General features: G+C 50.7%; 1 protein-coding gene across 1 annotated transcript; it reads left to right on the top strand.

Moving 5' to 3' along the window:
• The first annotated feature begins 2167 nt into the window (after positions 1-2167).
• LOC132574484 (deoxyribodipyrimidine photo-lyase-like) lies at positions 2168-21782 on the top strand. The gene is made up of 9 exons (XM_060242841.1): positions 2168-2557; positions 4374-4519; positions 5916-6098; positions 7517-7675; positions 8588-8786; positions 13995-14147; positions 15098-15219; positions 19206-19365; positions 20638-21782. The coding sequence occupies exons 1-9, from the start codon at positions 2224-2226 to the stop codon at positions 20787-20789; spliced, it is 1608 nt and encodes a 535-aa protein (XP_060098824.1). The 5' UTR covers positions 2168-2223; the 3' UTR covers positions 20790-21782.
• The last annotated feature ends 1918 nt before the right edge of the window (positions 21783-23700 follow it).

Below are 23700 nucleotides of genomic sequence, written 5' to 3'. Positions count from 1 at the left end.
TTTCTATCCCGCCCTCCACTCTGAAGAGTCTCAGAGCGGCTCACAGTCTCCTTTCCCTTCCTCCCCCACAACAGACACCCTGTGAGGTAGATGAAGATATTGGATTAATATCCCGCCCTCCACTCTGAAGAGTCTCAGAGCGGCTCATAATCTCCTTTCCCTTCCTCCCCCACAACAGACACCCTGTGAGGTAAATGAAGATATTGGATTTATATCCCGCCCTCCACTCCGAAGAGTCTCAGAGCGGCTCACAATCTCCTTTCCCTTCCTCCCCCACAACAGACACCCTGTGAGGTAGATGAAGATATAGGATTTATATCCCGCCCTCCACTCCGAAGAGTCTCAGAGCGGCTCACAATCTCCTTTCCCTTCCTCCCCCACAACAGACACCCTGTGAGGTAGATGAAGATATAGGATTTATATCCCGCCCTCCACTCTGAAGAGTCTCAGAGCGGCTCACAGTCTCCTTTCCCTTCCTCCCCCACAACAGACACCCTGTGAGGTAGGTGGGGCTGAGAGAACCCTCACAGCAGCTGCCCTTTCAAGGACAAGTTGGTGTAGTGCCAGAGAGCCAGTTTGGTGTAGTGGTGAAGTGCTTGGACTCTTATCTGGGAGAACCGGGTTTGTGGAGGAGGAAGGGAAAGGAGATTGTAGGCTGCTCTGAGACTCTGTCCTTAAAAGGGCAGCTGCTGTGAGAGCCCTCTCAGCTGCTGGAATGGCCTTGGGTCAGTCATAGCTTTCACAAAGCTGTCCTTGAAAGTCAGTTTCTGTCAGAGCTCTCTCAGCCCCACCTACCTAACAAGAAGAAGATGATATTGGATTTGTATCCTGCCCTCCAGTCCAAATTTCAAAGCCTCAGAGCAGCTTTGAAATTTGGACTGGAGGTGGGTGGGGCTGGAGAGGGCTCTCAGAGCAGCTGCCCTTTCAAGGACAACTTCTGCCAGAGCTCTGGCTGACCCAAGGCCATTGCAGCAGGTGCAAGTGGAGGAGTGGGGAATCAAACCCGGTTCTCCCAGATAAGAGTCCGCACACTTAACCACTACACCAAACTGGCTCTCCTTGTATTGTTGAATGAATTAATATTTTGATTGCAGCAGCTAGAGTGACGATAGCTGCAAACTGGGTGAACTCTTCTCCACCTTTATTAGATGAATGGTTTCGTAGGCTGTGGGAATTGTTTGTTCTGAATGAAACTGCATGCAGTTCTTTTGATTTTTCGATTGAGCAATATGAACATTGTGTGGTAGCTGTTTGGTTTCATCTGGTAAAGTATTTAACTGAATATGACATTGTACCTAACAATTCCTTCTACAAAAAACATCTATTTTTGATCTGCATTTAATTTTTGTTATGTCCTTGTTTACTGTGATTTTCAAATGTCAGATTTGAGGTATGCTCAAGTGTTGGCACTTTGTAATTATTTTATGTAAAGGATAAATAAACTTTATTATTGTGGGGGGAAAAGCCATGGCTCTCGCTGAGTTGTCCTTGAAAGGGCAGCTTCTGGGAGAGCTCTCTCAGGGTGTCTGTTGTGGGGGGAGGAAGGTAAAGGAGATTGTGACCGCTCTGAGATTCGGAGTGGAGGGCGGGATATAAATTCCAATATTTTCATCTACCTCACAGGGTGTCTGTTGTGGGGGAGGAAGGGAAAGGAGATTGTGAGCCACTCTGAGACTCTGGAGTGGAGGGCGGGATATAAATCCAATATCTTCATCTACCTCACAGGGTGTCTGTTGTGGGGGAGGAAGGGAAAGGAGATTGTGAGCCGCTCTGAGACTCTTCGGAGTGGAAGGCGGGATATAAATCCAATATCTTCATCTACCTCACAGGGTGTCTGTTGTGGGGGAGGAAGATAAAGGAGATTGTGATCCCCTCTGAGACTCTTCGGAGTGGAGAGCGGGGTATAAATCCAATATCTTCGTCTACCTCACAGGGTGTCTGTTGTGGGGGAGGAAGGTAAAGGAGATTGTGACCGCTCTGAGATTCGGAGTGGAGGGCGGGATATAAATCCAGTATCTTCATCTACCTCACAGGGTGTCTGTTGTGGGGGGAGAAAGGTAAAGGAGATTGTGACAGCTCTGAGATTCAGAGTGGAGGGCGGGATATAAATCCAGTATCTTCTTCTTCCTGGTTTCAGTTGCTGGTGCTGCTTTGTATTTCAGTTCCTCCTGGATTCCTCGGGTGCTGAACGTGCTTTCGGCGGGCCCTGGAGCGGTATCAGCCATGTCTCCAAAGAAGAGGAAGCGGAAAGCGCTCAGGGGAGCGGAACTTGAAAACAATGAAGAGGACAATGGAGCGGAATCTCCTGGCTTGACGAATGATGCGAGGGTCCTGGTGGAAACATCGCCTGCGGAGAAGGTGACAGAAGGAGATGCTGGAAGTGTTGGCACCGGGGCCCTGGCAGAGGCGGTGAGGCAAGCCCGGGCCAGAACGGCACCGTCTGTTGCAGAGTTCAAGTACAACAAGCAACGAGTCCGCTTGGTTTCACAGGAGCCTGAGCTCAAGGAAGGGGGGCTCGGCATCTTGTACTGGATGTCTCGAGATCAGAGAGTGCAAGGTGAGAAATGACCCAGGTTGTGGGTAGCAGCCTTTGCTGGATTATGTCCTCCGTATTTGGGGCATGCTGTGCTGTTTTCTCTGCTCCTGACTGGAAGCCAGCCCAGAACAGCAACTCATGCTGAGGTACAACAGGCACCCTCTTCTGTGGGCTGGTCGCTCTGCAGTCTGCTTTTGACAGGCTCCTGGCGGATTAAGGGAAGGGGGCATCGACACGTGGCCAGGCATAGAGACGGGAAGGCCCAGAAAGAATAGCAGGAAAACCGAGGGGAGGGGCTGGATTTTCCTCCCTGTTTGTTTTGGGAAAAGTAGCAAAAAATGGAATTTTTAAAAATGGAAATGAGTGTTTTGTGTCTGTTCTATGGGGGAGTAGAAGGATTAGTGAAGATAACGTAGTTTTGTTATGTTGATAGTTTCTTCAGTTTTCTTGGGGGGGGGGAGGGGGGCTTTTTTTTTTTTTTGCCTGCTTTCATAAATTGGCAAAAGAGGTTCCTTATAGTTCGAGTGGTCTTTCCTTTACAGGACCCTGTAGTTCCATTAGTAACAAAAATTTAAAATTAGGTTTGTTGTTGTTTTCTGAATAAACAGACTATATCAAACATGATACTTTTATGCCAAGCCAATGTATGCGTGCCGCATTTTATGCCAGTTTGGTGTAGTGGTGAAGTGTGCGGACTCTTATCTGGGAGAACCGGGTTTGAATCCCCACTCCTCCACTTGCACCTGCTGGAATGGCCTTGGGTAATCCATAGCTCCTGCAGGAGTTGTGCTTGAAAGGGCAGCTGCTGTGAGAGCCCTCTCAGCCCCATCCACCTCACAGGGTGTCTGTTGTGGGGGAGGAAGGGAAAGGAGATTGTGAGCCGCTCTGAGACTCTTCAGAGTGGAGGGCAGGATATAAATCCAATATCTTCATCTACCTCACAGGGTGTCTGTTGTTGGGGAGGAAGGTAAAGGCAATTGTGAGCCGCTCTGAGACTCTTCGGAGTGGAGGGCGGGAGATAAATCCAATATCTTCTTCTTCTTAAATGGAAAAGGAAACAAAATGGCTGCACAGTAAGATTGCGCCAAAGCTGTGTACACAAAAATGAATAAATGATAGGAGTGGAGGGCGGGATATAAATCCAATATCATCTTCTTCTTTTATTGCATTTTCCCCATTTAAAAAAAAATCAATTTTTTTCTCCTGGGGGGGGGAATGGGAGGGGAGAACATCTGGAAATTTTGAAGCCACGGGCAAGGGGATAACATTTCCCCCCGTGACTTCAAACTTTCCAGAATTTTTACATCTCTTAGCTAGTATCCTGCCTTGTCCAAGGGCATTTACAGATTTGCGCTTGATACTTGCACATTTGGCGAAGGTATCTTGGCATTTGGTGCAATGCTATTCATCCCACCAGCCGCCTGTTGTGGAATGTTTCCTTTGTGCCAGGGGTGGCAAGACTTGCTTAGCACAAGAGCTACATAGAATAAAAGTCAAGACTTTTGAGAGCCGCAAGACAGGAACATCTATTTTCCTTCCTTCCTTGTCTTCTCTCAAACACCTGTTTGAGAGAAGGCAAGGAAGGAAGGAAAATAGATGGGGGAGTGAGGAGAGAAGGAGGTGGAAAGAAAGCATCTTTCAGTTTAAATGCATTCTTCAAGCTGTTTGCTGGTTGGCTTGGAGAAGCGTTTAAAACAGAGAAATGCCTTCTCCAAGCCAGCTGATAGGGCAGTGGGGGCTTAGAGAGCCACACAATATGTGTGAAAGAGCCACACGTGGCTACCGAGCCGCAGTTCGGCCGCTCCTGCTTTATGCTTTGCTTCCGTTTCTCCTCCAGATAACTGGGCCTTTCTGTACGCCCAGCGTCTGGCCTTGAAGCAGAAGCTGCCGCTGCACGTCTGTTTCTGCCTGGTGCCCAAGTTCCTGGAGGCCACCATCCGCCATTTTGGCTTCCTGCTCCGAGGCCTGAAGGAAGTAGCTGAGGCACGTACAGGAACGTCTTCTGGGATGGGGAGGAAGTGTGTGGGTGGTGGTTTCCCATCTGCTTCTCTGGGGATGCGGGGGCAGTTCTGCAGGTTTTCCGTCTCTAGTGTGCCCGTGCCAAGTTCACACACTCCCATGGCAAAGAAGCAAGGCAATTATCTTCAGCTCCCAATAGAGGGTGCCTGTTGCTTCCCTGCACGAAACCCCTGTTCTGGCCTTGGAAGAGTGATTTTTCACAGAAACGTGCGTGGGAGCTTTAACGCTGGCATGTAAACAAACAAACAAAATCTCCGTTTAGAGTAAGCCTCTGAATCCCTGGGCCAGGAGGCAACATCAGGAGAAAGCCTCGGCCTCTCTGCCCTGTTGTTGGCCCTCCAGAGGAACTGATTGGCTGCTGTGTGAGGCAGGAGGCTGGACTAGATGGACCATTTGTCTGATCCAGCAGGGCTCTTCTGATGTTCTTATGAAGGCCTCAACCTCTCTGCCCTGTTGTTGGCCCTCCAGAGGAACTGGTTGGCCACTGTGTGAGACAGGATGCTGGACAAGATGGACCCTTATTGGTCTGATCCAGCAGGGCTCTTCAAATGTTCTTATGGAGGCCTCAGCCTCTGTGCCCTGTTGTTGACCCTCCAGAAGAACTGGTTGGCCTCTGTGTGAGGCAGGATGCTGGACTAGATGGACTCTCACTGGTCTGATCCAGCAGGGCTCTTCTGATGTTCTTATGAAGGCCTCAGTCTCTCTGTCCTGTTGTCCCCTCAGAGGAACTGGTTGGCCACTGTGTGAGGCAGGATGCTGGACTAGATGGACTCTCACTGGTCTGATCCAGCAGGGCTCTTCTGATGTTCTTATGAAGGCCTCAGTCTCTCTGTCCTGTTGTCCCCTCAGAGGAACTGGTTGGCCACTGTGTGAGACAGGATGCTGAACTAGATGGACCCTCACTGGTCTGATCCAGCAGGGCTCTTCTGATGTTCTTATGAAGGCCTCGGCCTCTCTGCCCTGTTGTCCCTCCAGAGGAACTGGTTGGCCACTATGTGAGACAGGATGCTGGACTAGATGGACCTTTTCTGGACTGATCCAGAAGGGCTCTTCAAATGTTCTTATGGAGGCCTCAGCCTCTGTGCCCTGTTGTTGACCCTCCAGAGGAACTGGTTGGCCTCTGTGTGAGACAGGATGCTGGACTAGATGGACTCTCACTGGTCTGATCCAACAAGGCTCTTCTGATGTTCTTCTGAAGGCCTCAGCCTCTCTGCCCTGTTGTTGGCCCTCCAGAGGAACTGGTTGGCCTCTCTGTGAGACAGGATGCTGGACTAGATGGACCGCTGGTGTGATCCAGCAGGGCTCTTCTGATGGTCTCCGTCCCTTTAAACAGAACTGTCTTTCTTTTCCTGCTTCCCAGGAGTGCCAGGAACTAAACATACCCTTCCACCTGCTCACTGGAGTTGCCAAAGATGTGCTGCCCCCCTTTGTATCAAAGCACAGCATTGGCGGGGTAGTGACCGATTTTGCACCACTCCGTGTTCCCACCCAGTGGGTGCAAGATGTCCGGGAGAGACTGCCGCCGGATGTGCCCTTTGCTCAGGTAGGGAGACCCTGTAACTCTGACCACAGCCAGGCAGGGGGCTGGAACTAGTGCAGAGGGATTGCCTCTGTATGACCTTTTATTTTAGAGTCTTTAACGCACTGCTAGACTCTCGCTCTGTTTCTGCTACCACAGGCAGACTAACATGGCTACCCAGCTTGATCTAGTTTGGTGTCGTGGTGAAGTGCGCGGACTCTTATCTGGGAGAACCGGGTTTGATTCCCCACTCCTCCACTTGCACCTGCTGGAATGGCCTTGGGTCAGCCATAGCTCTGGCAGAGGTTGTCCTTGAAAGGCCAGCTTTTGGGAGAGCTCTCTCAGTCCCACCCACCTCACCGGGTGTCTGTTGTAGGGAAAGAAGGTAAAGGAGATTGTGAGCCGCTCTGAATCTCTGAGATTCAGAGTATAGGGCAAGATATCAATCCAGTATCCAGTGGAGAGCCAGTTTGGTGCAGTGGTTAAGTGTGCGGACTCTTATCTGGGAGAACCGGGTTTGATTCCCCACTCCTCCGCTTGCACCTGCTGGAATGGCCTTGGGTCAGCCATAGCTCTGGCAGAGGTTGTCCTTGAAAGGGCAGCTGCTGTGAGAGCTCTGTCAGCCCCACCCACCCCACAGGGTGTCTGTTGTGGGGGAGGAAGGTAAAGGAGATTGTGAGCCGCTCTGAGACTCTTCGGAGTGGAGGGTGGGATATAAATCCAATATCTTCATCTACCTCACAGGGTGTCTGTTGTGGGGGAGGAAGGGAAAGGAGATTGTGAGCCGCTCTGAGACTCTTCGGACTGGAAGGCGGGATATAAATTCAATATCTTCTTCTTCTTCTTATCTGGGAGAATTGGGTTTGATTCCCTCCTCCTCCACTTGCACCTGTTGGAATGGCCTTGGGTCAGCCATAGCTCTTGCACAGGTTGTCCTTGAAAGGGCAGCGGCTGTGAGAGCCCTCTCAGCCCCACCCACCTCACAGGGTGTCTGTTGTGGGGGGAGAAGATTTAGGAGATTGTAAGTAAAGTAAGTAAAGTAAAGTAAAATTTTATTTATATCCTGCCCTCCCCCGCCAAAGCAGGCTCAGGGCGGCTAACAACACAATGACCAGTGGTACATTAATAAATAGAACAGTAATAAACAACACAATAACCAATGATTGTGAGCCTCTCTGAGATTGAGAGTGGAGGGCGGGATATTAATCCAATATGTTATTTTTCTTCTTGATCCTTGGGCAGATAAAGTAATGGTTATGGAGTGTGGGGGAGGGGTGGCAGTTGAATAACCTGGCCTTTCAGCCCTGGATCAGAGTTGTGCCCTTGAAGCATTCTGTAGAAGGTCACGAGATCTGTCTCCCATTCCCTTGCTTTGGCTCTGTCTCCCATTCCTTTGTTTTGGCTCTGTCTCCCATTTTTTTGCTTTGGCTCTGTCTCCCCAGGTTGATGCGCACAACATCGTGCCTTGCTGGGTGGCCTCTGACAAGCAGGAGTACGGCGCCAGGACGATTCGGCGCAAGATTCATGACCGACTAGCAGAGTTTCTGACCGAATTCCCCCCGGTCATCAGGCACCCTTATCCCAGCAGCATCCGGGCAGAGGTAACCACCCTCTCTAGCGCTGGCAAATGGGTGGGTCTTTATGTTTATATATCAGGGGTAGCCAAACTGGCTCTTTCACACATATTGTGTGGCTTTTGAAGCCCCATTCCCACCCATCAGCCAACTTGGAGACAGCATTTCTCTCTTTGTCGCTTCTCCAAGCCAAGCTAGCCAGTGGCTTGGTGTAGTGGTTAAGTGTGCAGACTTTTCTCCGGGAGAACCAGGTTTGATTCCCCACTCCTCCACTTGCAGCTGCTGGAATGGCCTTGGGTCAGCCATAGCTCTCGTAGGAGTTGTCCTTGAAAGACAGCTGCTGTGAGAACCCTCTCAGCCCCACCCACCTCATGAAATGTCTGTTGTAGGGAAAGAATGTAAAGGAGATTGTGAGCCGCTCTGAATCTCTGAGATTCAGAGTATAGGGCAAGATATAAATCCAGTATCCAGTAGAGAGCCAGTTTGGTGTAGTGGTTAAGCGTGCGGACTCTTATCTGGGAGAACCGGGTTTGATTCTCCACTCCTCCACTTGCAGCTGCTGGAATGGCCTTGCATCAGCCATAGCTCTCGTAGGAGTTGTCCTTGAAAGGGCAGCTTCTGTCACAGCTCTCTCAGCCCCACCTACCTCACAGGGTGTCTGTTGTGGGGGAGGAAGGTAAAGGAGATTGTGAGCCACTCTGAGATTCAAGAGTATAGTAGGGAGGGATATAAATCCAGGATCTTCTTCATGCCCTTTGGAGGCTTCACGTGTCCAAAAGACGGAAGAGCCACACTGGTGTGAAAAGAGCAGAAGACGTCTTGAAAAGAACAATCTCATGAATAATTCTGGCCCTCCCGACAGCTCTGGCCTTGAGCATTTGTATCCCAGGACACTTCCTCGCTGAGGACTAACCTCTTGCACCTTTTCCACTCTTCCAGGACGTCGATTGGGACGCTTGCTTTGCCAGCCTGAAGGTCGACTGCTCTGTCAAGGAGGTGGGCTGGGCCAAGCCGGGCACAGCCGCCGGCCTGGCGATGCTGGAAGAGTTCATGGAGGAGAGGCTGAAGTCCTTCGGTGCGGAAAGGAACGATCCAAACAAGGCCGCTCTGAGCAACCTCTCGCCCTGGTTCCACTTTGGTGAGTAGGGCAGAGGGAGCTTGCTGAAAGAGGTCTGCAGATCCTGCCTTTGACCCTTTGGGGCCAGTGTGCGCCTGGAGTCCCCAAGCTTTTTGAGCCTGTGGGCTTCTTTGGTATCCTGATACAACGTGGGGGGGTGCTGGAGGGGCCTTGGCAGAGGATGGGGAAATAGGGTTGTCAGCTCCAAGTTGGGAAACTCTTGAGGATTTGGGATTGGATTCACATCATGGAGTCAGAGTTGGAAGGGACCTCCAGGGTCATTTTAGCCCAACCCCTTGCACAGTGCAGGAAATTCACAATTACCTCCCCCCATCATATAGCCCCGTGGCGCAGAGTGGTAAAGCTGCAGTACTGCAGTCCTAAGCTCTGCTCAAGACCTGAGTTCGATCCCCGGCGGAAGCTGGGTTTTCAGGCCGCCAGCTCGAGGTTGCCTCAGCCTTCCGTCCTTCCGAGGTCGGTCAAATGAGTCCCCAGCTTGCTGGGGGGGGGGGGGGAGTGTAGATGTCAAGACAGTGTGCGTTTGCAATAAAAAAGGCCAACGCCATGCTGGGAATTATTAGGAAGGGAATTGAAAACAAATCAGCCAGTTTCATAATGCCCCTGTATAAATCGATGGTGCAGTCTCATTTGGAGTACTGTGTGCAGTTCTGGTCGCCGCACCTCAAAAAGGATATTATAGCATTGGAGAAAGTCCAGAAAAGGGCAACTAGAATGATTAAAGGGCTGGAACACTTTCCCTATGAAGAAAGGTTGAAACGCTTAGGGCTCATTAGCTTGGAGAAACGTCGACTGCGGGGTGACATGATAGAGGTTTACAAGATAATGCATGGGATGGAGAAAGAGAAAGAAGTACTTTTCTCCCTTTCTCACAATACAAGAACTCGTGGGCATTCGATGAAATTGCTGAGCAGCCAGGTTAAAATGGATAAAAGGAAGTACTTCTTCACCCAAAGGGTGATTAACATGTGGAATTCACTGCCACAGGAGGTGGTGGCGGCCTCAAGCATAGCCACCTTCAAGAGGGGGTTAGATAAAAATATGGAGCACAGGTCCATCAGTGGCTATTAGCCACAGTGTGTGTGTGTGTGTGTGTGTGTGTATATATATTTTTTTGGGGGTGGGGGCTGCTGTGTGACACAGAATGTTGGACTGGATGGGCCATTGGCCTGATCTAACATGGCTTCTCTTATGTTCTTATGACTAGGGAAGGCAATGGCAAACAACCCCATAAAAAGTCTGCCATGAAAGCAACGTCACCCCAGAGTCAGAAACGACTGGTGCTTGCACAGAAGACTACCTTTAAAAAAAAAAAAAACATATACATCCCCAGTGACCAATGTCTTGTGAGCAAAAACTTACTTTGTGAGCGACTGGCTTTCAAGTTGTGAGCTGCTGCATCAATGAGTGTGCTCCGGGGTCATCCTTCCGGAGCTAAGACAAAAATGCTTGGAGGTGGTGGCGGCCACAAGTATAGCCACCTTCAAGAGGGGTTTAGATAAAAATATGGAGCAGAGGTCCATCAGTGGCTATTAGCCACAGTGTATGTGTGTATATAACATTTTTTGCCACTGTGTGACACAGAGGGTTGGACTTGATGGGCCGTTGGCCTGATCCAGCATGGCTTCTCTTATGTTCTTATGTTCTCTTATGTGTGAGCTGGAGGCTGAAAATCTGTGAGCTAGCTCACGCTAACTCAGCTTAGAGGGAACACTGCGCTCCATGCCCAGATGATGACAAAAGCCTCCAGGATTCGTGGCTAAACTGGCCTGGAGAAAAATTTCTTCCTTATCCCAAAGTGGCGATATGCATTTCCCTGGGTGTATGAGAAAAGGCATAGGAACTAAACACTGGTGCAACCCTTCCTGCCCACCCTCTTACGATCTGCCTCATTCACAGGAGAGGCAGTTTGGTGTAGTGGTTAAGTGTGCGGACTCTTATCTGGGAGAACCGGGTTTGATTCCCCACTCCTCCACTTGCAGCTGCTGGAATGGCCTTGGGTCAGCCAGAGCTCTGGCAGAGGTTGTCCTTGAAAGGGCAGCTGCTGTGAGAGCCCTCTCCAGCCCCACCCACCTCACATGGTGTCTGTCTTCTGAGAACCAGTTTGGTGCAGTGGTTAAGTGTGCAGACTCTTATTTGGGAGAATCAAGTTTGATTCCCCGCTCTTCCGCTTGCACCTGCTAGCATGGCCTTGGGTCAGCCATAGCTCTGGCAGAGGTTGTCCTTGAAAGGGCAGCTGCTGTGAGAGCCCTCTCCAGCCCCACCCACCTCACAGGGTGTCTGTTGTGGGGGGTGGGGAAGGTAAAGGAGATTGTGAGCCGCTCTGAGACTCTGAGATAGAGAGTGTAGGGTGGGATATAAATCCAGTATCATCGTCATCATCTTCTTCCTCCTTCGAAAGACCTGATCCAAAGGGTGGATCAGTTTGGAGCCAATTTGGTGTAGTGGTTAAGTGTGCGGACTCTTATCAGGGAGAACTGGGTTTGATTCCCCACTCCTCCACTTGCAGTTGCTGGCATGGGCTTGGGTCAGCCGTAGCTCTGGCAGAGGTTGTCCGTGAAAGGGCAGCTTCTGGGAGAGCTCTCTCAGCCCCATCCACCTCACAGGGTGTCTGTTGTGGGGGAGGAAGGGAAAGGAGAATGTGAGCCGTTCTGAGACTCTTTGGAGTGGAGGGCGGGATATAAATCCAGTATCTTCATCTACCTCACAGGGTGTCTGTTGTGGGGGAGGAAGGGAAAGGAGATTGTGAGCCACTCTTAGACTCTTCGGAGTGGAGGGCGGGATATAAATCCAATATCTTCTTCTTCTTAAATGGAAAAGGAAACAAAATGGCTGCACAGTAAGATTGAGTCAAAGCTGTGTACACAAAAATAAATAAATGATAAATAAGTAAGTACAGTGTCAAAATGTACACTGTACACAGTTTCGCAAACGGGCTTCATCCAAGAGCCATCCTGTAACCAAACACCAATGACGTCAAACTAAGACAATTCAATTTCCAAAAGGCACAAGCTCATGTGCCTTTTGGAAATTGAATTGTCTTAGTTTGACGTCATTGATGTTTTGGGAGATTGGATCAACCACAGCTTTTGAAATTGACTGTGTCTGAATTTCCAGGGGAGGCCTCTCTTGGAATTCGTTGTGGGATCCATCTCCTCATAGAAACTTCCTGCATACTTGTGGTATCTTTCTAAATAATTTGGCCGCTGTACTTATTTATTGTTCATTTTTGTGTACACAGTGGTTTTGCTTTGGCTTAATTCACAGGATCCTCATCGCTGTCAGATGGCCCTCTAGCCTCTGTTGAAAAATCTCCAGAGGAGAGCCCACCACCTCCCAAGGAAGCCTTTTCCACTGAGGAACTGCTCTCACTTTCCGGAAGTTCTTCGTAATATTGAGCTGGAAACATTTTTCAGATATCTGAAGAAGTGAGCAGCGTCTCATGAAAGCTCCCCCCCCCCACCTTCCCCGGCCACCAATTTTGCTCGTCTTTTAAGGTCCTTTTGGAGTCTTACTCTTTTCCGCTGCTACAGACAAACACAGTGGCTTCATGTTCTATATCAAAAGTATAAGAAATCTTAATTGAACTTGGAACACATGATGGGCCAGAAAGATGGGAGGGGGGGGGGGGAGCTGTAGAGACTTGAAGCTTTGGAGGGCACAATTGTTGCCCTCTTTACCCGGCATGCAGTGTTCCCTCTAAGCTGCGTTAGGGTGAGCTGGCTCACAGTTTTTTAGCTTCTGCCTCACACATTTTTGTCTTCGCTCAGGAACAGTGGCCCCAGAACAAGCTAATCTGTGCAGTAGCTCACCGCTTTAATGCCAGTAGCTCACGAAGCAGAGTTTTTGCTCACAAGACTCAGGAACATATGAAGCTGCCTTCAACTTGAATCGAACCCTCGGTCCATCAAAGTCAGTATTGTCTGCTCAGACTGGCAGCAGCTCTCCAGGGTCTCAGGCTGAGGTCTTTCATTCCTACTTGCCTGGACCCTTTTGGAGATGCCGGGGGGTGAACCTGGGACCTTCTGCTTACTAAGCAGATGCTCTACCACTGAGCCACCGTCCCTCCCCTAACTGACAGCGGCTCTCCAGGGTCTCAAGCTGAGGTTTTTCACGCCTATTTGCCTGGACCCTTTTTAGTTGGAGATGCTGGGGATTGAACCTGGGAACTTCTGCTTCCCAAGCAGATGTTCTGCCACTGAGTCACTGTCCCTCCCTTGACTGGCAGCGGCTCTCCAGGGACTCAAAGCTGAAGTGTTTCATGCCTGTTTGCCTGGACCCTTTTGAGTTGGAGATGCCGGGGATTGAACCTGGGACCTTCTGTTTGCTGAAGCTCTACCACTGAGCCACCATCCCTCCCTTGACTGGCAGTGGCTCTCCAGGGTCTCAAGCTGAGGTTTTTCATGTCTATTTGCCTGGACCCTTTTGAGTTGGAGATGCCGGGGATTGAACCTGGGACCTTCTGCTTCCCGAGCAGATGCTCTGCCACTGAGCCACCATCCCTCCACAGCTTAGAGCAGGGGTGTCAGGCATCTGGCCCGAGGCCTTATCAGGCCCCCGAGCTGAGAATTAGTTGTCATCTGCTTCCTTCTCCCTCTCTCTTGCTTCCTTCTGTGTAATAGCTTGCTTTGCAAGGCTTCCTCAATCGCACAGGAGCTTCAGAGCAAAGCCTCCATTTTTCTCCATTGGCTGAGGCTCCTCCCTTGGGAAGGAAGGGGGTGGGGAGGAAGAGCTTGCTTTACCAGGCTATCACAATCGCACAGCAGAGCTACTGAGCCAAGCCTCTCTTCCTTCTATTGGCCGAGGCTCCTCCCCCTTGAAGAAGGCAAGAAAGAGCCAGAGCTTCCTTTGCCCGGTTCCCTGGATCCCATGGGAGAGATGCAAAGAAAGCACCCTTAAGAACATTGAGGGCTAATGCTTTCAGCATGCTTTAAGTTTAAAAAAAAAAAATCTTTTAATTTCGTTTGTGTTCTTTGTAAAGTTTAAATATCTGATATCTAATCTTAAATAGGAACACACATGGCCTGGCCGGACGAGGTCTCATTTTTGCCAGATCCAGTCCTCATAAAAAATGAGTTCGACACCCCTAACTTAGAGGGGGTATTGCCCAGCGTGCGAGCTCAGGCTAACCCAGGAACTGTCTGTGGTGCTGCAAAGCTCCCAAACAGTCAGCCAGGGCATCCAGGGATTTCTCCCCGGCCTCTCCTCCAGGTCAGATCGCTGTCCAGAGAGCCATCTTGGAGGTCTCCAAGCACCGCCGCAGATACAAGGAATCAGTGGAAGCTTTCGTGGAGGAGGCCGTGGTGCGCCGAGAGTTGGCGGACAACTTCTGCTTCTATAACCCGAACTACGATCAGGTCGAAGGTAAGAGGCCAGACGGTGTTACCCGCCTGGCGGCTGTGAAATTGGGGCCTGCCTCTCGGGGTTGGGAGGGCAAATGAAGAAGAAGAGAATGGATTTATACCCTGCTTTTCACTACACAGAGTCACAGAATGGCTCCCAATCTCCTTCCCTTCCTCTCCCCACAACAGACACCCTGTGAGGTAAGTGGGGCTGAGAGAGCTCTGACAGAAACTGCTCTTGAGCAGAACAGCTCTGAGCATTCTGACTGACCCAAGGTCACTCCAGCAGACGCATGTGGAGAAGTAATAAATGGATAATAATAAGAGATTGGATTTATACTCCATCCTTCACTACCCAAAGGAGTCTCAGAGTGGCTTACAATCTCCTTTCCCTTCCTCTCCCCACAGGAGACACCCTGTGAGGTAGGCGGGGCTAAGAGCACTCTGAGAGAGCTATGATTGGCCCAAGATCACCCAGCTGGCTGCATGTGGAGGAGGAGCAGAAAATCAAACCTGGCTTCTCAGATTAGAGTCCACCACTCTTAACCACTACACCAAAGTGGCTCTCTGTAGTCTGAAATAAGCAAATTAGCACATATGGCCATGGGGAAATATGTTCTTATCCTTCTCCTTTGGTGGGTCATGATGATACAGGCCCCCCCCCAATTGTCTATGGCAGGGGTGGCCAAACTTGGTTAATGTAAGAGCCACATAAAATAAACAGATGTTTGAGAGCCGGAAGGAAGGAGAGGAGGAGGAGGGAGGGAGAGGTGGAAAGAAAGCAACTTTACATACACTCTCCAAGGCACTGGCTGCCCTGGCTTGGAGAAGTGAATGAAAGAGACTTCTCCAACCCAGAAGAGAGCCACACAGTATGTGTGAAAAGAGCCACACGGGGCTCCCGAGCCGCAGTTTGGCCAGCCGTGCTCTATGTCGTCTCCAGGTGTGAACATTCGCGGTTGCTATTCACAGGTGCTCCCGCCTGGGCCCAAACCAGCCTGGCGCTGCATGCCAAGGACAAGAGGACTCACCTGTACACGCTGAAGCAGCTGGAGGAAGGGAAGACGCATGACCCTCTCTGGAATGCTGCGCAGGTACGCAAAACTCCAGGTATCTGAAGATGAAGGTGGAGGGATGCTGCCTTTGGCTGAAGCTCTTTTTCCCCTTGTCGGGGAATAAATATCTCTCTTCTGGGTCACTGACACTTTTCTCACCAGCTGCAACGCAGATGGGCTCTCACACTGGCTACTGTCCACCTATCTTTAGATCTCATGCTGGGCACAGACGAGATCCGATGAGAACGCCTCTCTTATCTGCCTTTTCCCATCTCCATCGAACAAACATCTTCCCAGCCAAAGTAATTTTTCCCCCCCGCTCTAGATTCTCCTAAAATGAACTCTCTCTGTCCTGAATTCTCTACTAAACAGCTAAATCTACAAGTTTTGGCATCAAGCACGTTATAAAGTGCTTCTAACAATATAAATAACAGACCCTCGATAGGTGGCTTTTGTAAGGGAAACAGCTCTGATTTTTCCCGCAACATCATAAGAACATAAGAGAAGCCATGTTGGATCAGGCCAACGGCCCATCAAGTCCAACACTCTGTGTCACACAGTGGCAAAAAATGTTATATACACACATACACTGTGGCTAATAGCCACTGATGGACCTGTGCTCCATATTTTTATCTAAACCCCTCTTGAAGGTGGCTATACTTGTGGCCGCCGCCACCTCCTGTGGCAGTGAATTCCACATGTTAATCACCCTTTGGGTGAAGAAGTACTTCCTTTTATCCGTTTTAAACATCCCTTTGTCTTCACAATTCTAGAACAAAAGCGTGACTTCAACGGGATGCTAGCAAGAAAAAACTACTCTCCGTATCCATTGAGGAGGGACGGTGGCTCAGTGGTAGCGCATCTGCTTGGGAAGCAGAAGGTCCCAGGTTCAATCCCCGGCATCTCCAAAAAAAGGGCCCAGGCAAATAGGTGTGAAAAACCTCAGCTTGAGACCCTGGAGAGCCGCTGCCAGTCTGAGTAGACAATACTGACTTTGATGGACCAAGGGTCTGATTCAGTATAAGGCAGCTTCTTATGTTCATATCCGAGTGAAATGGGAGAGGTTTCCAAAGGTTTGGAAACATTGCGCTCATTGTCTGGTGGGATAGTGGACAAGTGTGTGGAGGCAGTGGTGGGTTAGGGGCCAGTAAACTAAAGATCAATCCAGACTAGATGGAGGTGGTGTTGGTGGACTAGAATCATAGAGTTGGAAGGGACTTCCAGGAACATCTAGTCCAGGGGTCCTCAAACTACAGCCCGCGGGCCAGATGCGGCCCGCTGAGGACGTTTATGAGGCCCACCGGGTTATAGCAAAATCAGACCGGAAGTGACGTTTGACCTAAACTCGCGTTAGCAATGCACACTTCCGGCACTGGGCTGAGGCGGCGGAGACAGAGTGTGAGGTGATACCGAGGTGAGGTGAGTTCCCAGGCCGGGGTGTGTGGTGTGGGGAAGGGAGAGAGATGCAGAAGACGGAAAACTGACGGCCCGCGGCCTTGTACAGTAATGGCAGCCACCACAACAGTCTGGCCCTCCAACAGTCTGAGGGACAGTGAACTGGCCCCCTATTTAAAAAGTTTGAGGACCCCTGATCTAGTCCAACGGCCTGGATAAAGCAGGAACTTCACAAGTACCCTTCCTCCCTTCCTGCCCTCCTTCTCATGATGTAATTCACAGGATCCTCATTGCTGTCAGATGGCCATCTAGCCTCTGTTTGAAAACCTCCAAAGAAGGAGAGTCCACCACCCCATGAGGAAGCCTGTTCCACTGAGGAACTGCTCTGTCAGGAAGTTCTTCCTAATGTTGAGCCAGAAATTCTTGATTTACTTTCAACTCGTTGGTTCTGGTCTGACCTTCTGGGGCAACAGAAAACAATTCCACACCATCCTCTATAGGACAGCCCTTCAAGGACTTGAAGATGGTGATCCTATCACCTCTCAGCTGCCTCCTCTCCAGGCTAAACGTGCCCAGCTCCTTCAGCCTTTCCTCATAGGACTTGGTCTCCAGACCCCTCACCATCTTCGTCGCCCTCCTCTGGACCCCTTCCAGCATGTCTAGATCCTTCTTAAAATGTGGTGCCCAAAACTGAACACAATTCTCCAGGTGAGGTCTAACCAGAGCAGAGTAAAGCGATACCATCACATCGCGTGATCTGGACACTAGACACCTGTTGATACAGCCCAGAATCGCATTTGCCTTTTTAGCTGCTGCATCACATTGTGGTTCCACTGAGGAACCGCTCTGTCAGGAAGTTCTTCCTAATGTTAAGTCGAAAGCTCTTTTGATTTAATTTCAGCCTGATGACCGTGAGCTTTCATAAGTCGCTGTTCACCCACTTCACGAAAGCTATTATCCTGCCACACCTTCTGTCAGCCTTCAATGCGACTCTCCCTCTTTGTCTACTACTACGGACGGACTAACATGACAGCCCATCTTGATCTATCTTTATGAATTAGTAATCTGAGTTGGGGGAGGGGTGATGTCAAAGACCTCTGCCTGAGACCCTGGAGAGCTATAGAGAAGGGCCATAGCTCAGTGGCAGAGCCTCTGCTTGGCATGCAGAAGGTCTCAGGTTCAATCCCCGGCATCTCCAGTTGAAAGGACCAGGCAGGAGGTGATGGGAAAGACCTCAGTTTGAGACCCTGGAGAGCTATAGAGAAGGGCCATAGCTCAGTGGCAGAGCCTCTGCTTGGCGTGCAGAAGGTCTCAGGTTCAATCCCCGGCATCTTCAGTTAAAAGGACCAGGCAGGAGGTGATGGGAAAGACCTCAGCCTGAGACCCTGGAGAGCTATAGAGAAGGGCCATAGCTCAGTGGCAGAGCCTCTGCTTGGCATGCAGAAGGCCTCAGGTTCAATCCCCGGCATCTCCAGCTAAAAGGACCAGGCAGGAGGTGATGGGAAAGACCTCAGCCTGAGACCCTGGAGAGACATAGAGAAGGGCCATAGCTCAATGGCAGAGCCTCTTCTCGGCATGCAGAAGGTCCCAGGTTCAATCCCCGACATCTCCAGTTGAAAGGACCAGGGTGTAGGTGATGAGAAAGACCTTCGCCTAATATCCTGGAGAGCTGCTGCCAGTCTGAGTGAGCAATACTGGCTATGATGGACCAACGGCCTGATTTATTAGACGGCAGCTTCATATATGCAGGGCTTTTTGGGTAGCAGGGACTCCTTTGCATATTAGGCCGCACCCCCCTGACGTAGCCAATCCACCTGGTGCTTACAGTAGGCCCAGTAATAAGAGCCCTGTATGCTCTTGGAGGATTGGCTACATCAAGTGTTTGGCCTTGCCACACGGCCGGGCCTAACAGGGCCTTCTACTGGCTGCCACCGCTCTGGTACGGGTCTGTATGGAGGTCCCAGAGCACCCCTGTATCCTCCTTATTAATAGAGACCTCCTAATTGTGACCAAGGAGACGTGAGTACCCAAGGAGGATAGCAACAATTGTGTATTTACAGTGCTCAAATAATAAGTGGGTGCCAAAGATTTAGTGCTAAAGGGAATATGAGAACAGTAAAGGTTGGTGCAAAGAAAGAAATGCCCCAATGCGTTTAACTACACAGTCCCTACTCTGCTAACCAACACTCACCCCTTGCCTTGGATGGGGGATCTCCCCTGCTGCAAGCTCTCTAGCCTATAGGCTGCCTCCAGCTCAGCCTTTCAGGAAAAGAACCCACCCTGCCTGGGCTTGGCCCTTTTATGTTCTCCTCCCAGGCCCCAGCCCTCTCTGGGCCAGTTTCCCTCCAAAACCTGGCCACCCAATCAGAGGGACAGAGGAAATGTAGGCTTTTCCCAGAAACTCCTAGGCAGGCTTCCCTGGGGCCTGCAGGCCTCACTAGGCCTAGGATCCTGGCAGGCCTAATATGCAAAGGAGTTCTTGCTGCAAAGAAAGCTCTGTCTGTGTATGGATATGCCTGTAACACAGCACACTGTGGTTCTTACATGGCTTTTGTGGCAGGCCCAGCTTCATCTGGCCTCCAGGGTACTTGGTCTTACGGTTGCTCCCCTTCCTCTCCCTTCTGCCTCAGCTCCAGATGGTCCATGAAGGGAAGATGCACGGCTTCTTACGGATGTACTGGGCCAAGAAGATCCTGGAGTGGACCAGCTCTCCCGAAGAGGCCTTGAAATTCAGCATCTACCTCAACGACCGCTACGAACTGGACGGCAGGGACCCCAACGGATACGTGGGTCAGTGCAAGAAGGTGACATAAGAGAAGCCATGTTGGATCAGGCCAGGGGCCCATCCAGTCCGACTGGCACACAAGCGGGCAAAACCCAGGTGCCACAGGAGGTCCACCAGCAGGGCCAGAATTCTAGAAGCCCTCCCACTCTTGCCCCCCGCCCCCAGCGCCAAGAAGATAGAGCATCACTGCCCCGGACAGAAAGTTCCAACAATACGCTGTGGCTAGAAGCCACTGATGGACCTTTGCTCCATATATTGATTCCTTCCCCTCTCGAAACGGCTTGTAGCTGCCACCACTTCCCGCAACAGTGAATTCCACATGTTCTTAATTACTCGTTTGGGTGAAGAAGGCCTTTCTTTTATCTGTTCTAAACCTAGTGCCCAAGAATTTTATAGAACGTCCACAAGTTCTTGTATTGGGAGAAAGGGAGAAAAGTTTTTTTTTTTCCTCTGCCTTCTCTATCCCATGCATAATTTTGTAAGCCTCTTATCTCACCCCTCGGTCATTGTTTCTTCAACCTAAAGAGCCTTAACCGTTAACCTTTCTTCACCTTTCCAATGCTTTCTGAGGTGCGTAGAAGACAACAGCAGATTTCTACCCCGCCCTTCTCTCTGTATCAGAGCGGCTTACAATCTCTTTTATCTTTTCCCCCCACAACAGACACCCTGTGAGGTGGGTAGAGCTGAGAGGGCTCTCCCAGCAGCTGCCCTTTCAAGGACAACTCTTGTGAGAGCTATGGCTGACCCAAGGCCATTCCAGCAGCTGCAAGTGGATGAGTGGGAAATCAAACCCAGTTCTCCCAGATAAGAGTCCGCACACTTAACCACTTCACCAAACAGACAGACAGATCGAAGACCGTAGATTTATACCCCGCCCTTCCCTCTGCATCAGAGTCTCAGAGCGGCTTACAATCTCCTTTATTTTCTCCCCCCGCAACAGACACCCTGTGAGGTGCGTAGAGCTGAGAGGGCTCTCACAGCAGCTGCCCTTTCAAGGACAACCTCTGCCAGAGCTATGGCTGACCCAAGGCCATTCCAGCAGGTGCAAGTGGAGGAGTGGGGAATCAAACCCGGTTCTCCCAGATAAGAGTCCGCACACTTCACCACTACACCAAACTGGTGTGGTGACCAGAACAGGTGTTTAAAGAGTCAAGGTCCCCCCATCCTTAGAAGACCCCCACACACACACTCTGTATTTCCTTTGCTAGCGTGGTTCCTCTTCTCCATCAGAGTGACGTCCTGAGACCCCCGTTTCTTCTTCTTTTTGTACTCCTCAGGCTGCATGTGGTCCATTTGCGGGGTCCACGACCAAGGCTGGGCCGAACGGGCCGTCTTCGGCAAGATCCGCTACATGAACTATGCCGGCTGCAAGAGGAAGTTCGACGTCCCCCGGTTTGAGTGCAAGTACAGCCCTCAGAAACTCTCCTAGCAGCCTTCCCATTCTCCCCCACCTCCCGGGGTCTTCAAAACCTAGGCAACTACTAAGGGTGAAGAGGCTGCATATAGGAGATTGTGAGCCGCTCTGAGTCTCTGATTCAGAGAGAAGGGCGGGGTATAAATCTGCCCCCACCTCACAGGGTGTCTGTTGTGGGGGGAGAAGATAGAGGAGATTGTGAGCCGCTCTGAGTCTCTGATTCAGGGAGAAGGGTGGGGTATAAATCTGCCCCCACCTCACAGGGTGTCTGTTGTGGGGGGAGAAGATATGGGAGATTGTAAGCCGCTCTGAGTCTCTGATTCCGAGAGAAGGGCGGGGTGCAAATCTGCAATTCTTCTCCTCCTCCTCCTCTGCATATTAGGCCACACACCCCCTGATGCAGCCAATCCTCCTGGAGCTTGCATGGTTCTTATTGCAGGGCCCACTGTAAGCTCTTGGCTACATCAGAGGGGTGTGGCCTAATATGCAAAGGTGTTCCTGCTTCAGAAAGAACCCTGGACGTATCCCCACCCCCACAAGAAGCCACTGACTCTGGAAGCTGCTTTGAATTTGACATGCATTGAAGGCTTCCGCTGGGGGGAGCGTGCCCATTTCTCTGCCGGAGGTTAAGCCGCCGGGTTTCTCTTCCATTCTGCATTTTCCCACCATGGTCACCTTGGCCTCTCTGCAGACATTTGCTTGGGAAAGGGTGATGGTAAAAGGAAGCTACAGCCAAAGAGCTTTCCAGCTCTGGGGCTCTGGATGCGAAGTTAGGAGCAAGGACGCGTGCTCTGCGTCTTGTGGATAGGGGCCAGCAGCTAGGGATGCTTACCTTTTTAATAGCAAAATCACCTTGCGGAACCCCGTCTGCTTAATCCTAAAGCGAAGGGATGAGCCGACGGCTTCTACTGCAGGGCGACCGTCGAGGGTTGTTGCAATCTTCATCTCCTGCCAACTAGTTTTCTAATGGCTGTTACAGCATCGCGAAATAAAGCTCTTTTTTTGCAACTCTGTGGTGCTTTTTTTGAGAAAAAACGTTCCAATATTTTAAAGCCGCCGTTGTGCGTTTTGTCTATTTGAAAGTCTTTGCTTTGCAAAATGAGAGTTGGGTGGGGGGGGGGGGATGGAAAGAATGCAGTGGTCATACTTAAGAGAGAGCCAGTTTGGTGTAGCAGTTAAGTGCGTGGACTCTTATCTGGGAGAACCGGGTTTGATTCCCCCACTCCTCCACTTTCAGCTTCTCGAATGGCCTTGGGTCAGCCATAGCTATTGCAGGAGTTGTCCTTGAAAGGGCAGCTTCTGTTAGAGCTCTCTCAGCCCCACCTACCTCACAGGGTGTCTGTCTCCTAAGAGACAGTTTGGTGTAGCGGTTAAGTGTGCGGACTCTTATCTGGAAGAACCCGGTTTGATTCCCCACTCCTCCACTTGCAGCTGCTGGAATGGCCTTGGGTCAGCCAGAGCTATCGCAGGAGTTGTCCTCGAAAGGGCAGCTTCTGGGAGAGCTCTCTCAGCCCCACCCACCTCACAGGGTATCTGTCTCCTGAGATCCAGTTTGGTGTAGTGAAGTGCGCGGACTCTTCTCTGGGAGAACTGGGTTTGATTCCCCACTCCTCCACTTGCAGCTGCTGGAATGGCCTTGGGTCAGCCATGGCTCTCACAGGTTGTCATTGAAAGAAGACGATGACAACATTGGATTTATATCCCACCCTCCACTCCGAATTTCAGAGTGGCTCACAATCTCCTTTACCTTCCTCCCCCACAACAAAACCCCCTTCTGCTGTGAGAGCCCTCTCAGCCCCACCCACCTCACAGGGTGTCTGTTGTGGGGAAGGAAGATGAAGGAGATTGTGAGCCACTCTGAGACTCTGCTTCAGAGAGAAGGGAAGAAAAGGTCCCCTGTGCAAGCACCAGTCGTTTCTGACTTTGGGATGACGCCGCTTTCACAACGTTTTCACGGCAGACATTTTACGGGGTGGTTTGCCATTGCCTTCCCCAGTCATTACACTTTCCCCTCAGCAAGCTGGGTGCTCATTTGACCGACCTCGGAAAGATGGAAGGCTGAGTCAACCTGGAGCCGGCTACCTGAACTAGCTTCCGCTGGGATCGAACTCAGGTTGTGAGCAGAGTGTTCCGACTGCAGGACTGAAGCTTTACCACTCTGTGCCACGGGGAGAGAATCTGTGGTCTTCGTCGTCTTCATTCCAAACAGGTGCTCTACCACTGAGGCACAACCTTTTAGCTCCACCAGTCTTTGTCAGATAAATAGAAATCCTTTGGGGCATCCCCATTTAAGAAGGATATAGAGAAGCTGGGACATGTCCAGAGGAGGGCAACGAAGATGGTGAGGGGTCCCCAAGAGGAAAGGCTGAAGGAGCTGGGTAGTCTGCAGAAGAGAGGACTGAGAGGCGATATGATCAAGTACTTGAAGAGCCGTCGTGTAGAAGCAGGGGTGGCCAACGGTAGCTCTCCAGATGTTTTTTGCCTACAACTCTCATCAGCCCCAGCCATCGGCCATGCTGGCTGATGGGAGTTGTGGGCAAAAAACATCTGGAGAGCTACCGTTGGCCACCCCTGATGTAGAGGATGGTGCAGAATTGCTTTCGGTAGCCCCAGAAGGTCGGAGCAGAACCAACGGGTTGAAATTAAACCAGGAGTGTTTGGCTAAACATTAGGCTGGACATCCTGACAGGGTGGTTCTTCAGTGGAACAGGCTTTGTTGGGAGGATAGGACTCAACGCAGCTTTCAGAAAATTTTTCTTTCGCAGAATCCTAGAGTTGAAAGGGACCTCCAGGGTCATCGAGTCCAACCCCCTGCGCAATGCAGGAAACTCACAAACACCTCCCCCTAAATTCACAGGATCCTCATTGCTGTCAGATGGCCATCCGGCCTCTGTTTAAAAACCTCCAAGGAAGGAGAACCCACCAC

Source organism: Heteronotia binoei, chromosome 6, assembly GCF_032191835.1.
Source record: "Heteronotia binoei isolate CCM8104 ecotype False Entrance Well chromosome 6, APGP_CSIRO_Hbin_v1, whole genome shotgun sequence".
Lineage (NCBI taxonomy): Eukaryota > Metazoa > Chordata > Lepidosauria > Squamata > Gekkonidae > Heteronotia > Heteronotia binoei.
Note: the sequence above shows the minus strand (reverse complement) of the source record. Positions and strands in the feature narration are given on the sequence as shown.

What these genes read in the sequence shown, in the direction of transcription:
- LOC132574484 (XM_060242841.1), top strand. Translation starts at nt 2,224, where the DNA reads ATGTCTCCAAAGAAGAGGAAGCGGAAAGCGCTCAGGGGAGCGGAACTT. An exon ending in GAACTACGATCAGGTCGAAG is followed by an intron (nt 14,148 to 15,097) that starts GTAAGAGGCCAG and finishes TGCTATTCACAG; the next exon opens with GTGCTCCCGCCTGGGCCCAA. An exon ending in GGACCCCAACGGATACGTGG is followed by an intron (nt 19,366 to 20,637) that starts GTCAGTGCAAGA and finishes TGTACTCCTCAG; the next exon opens with GCTGCATGTGGTCCATTTGC.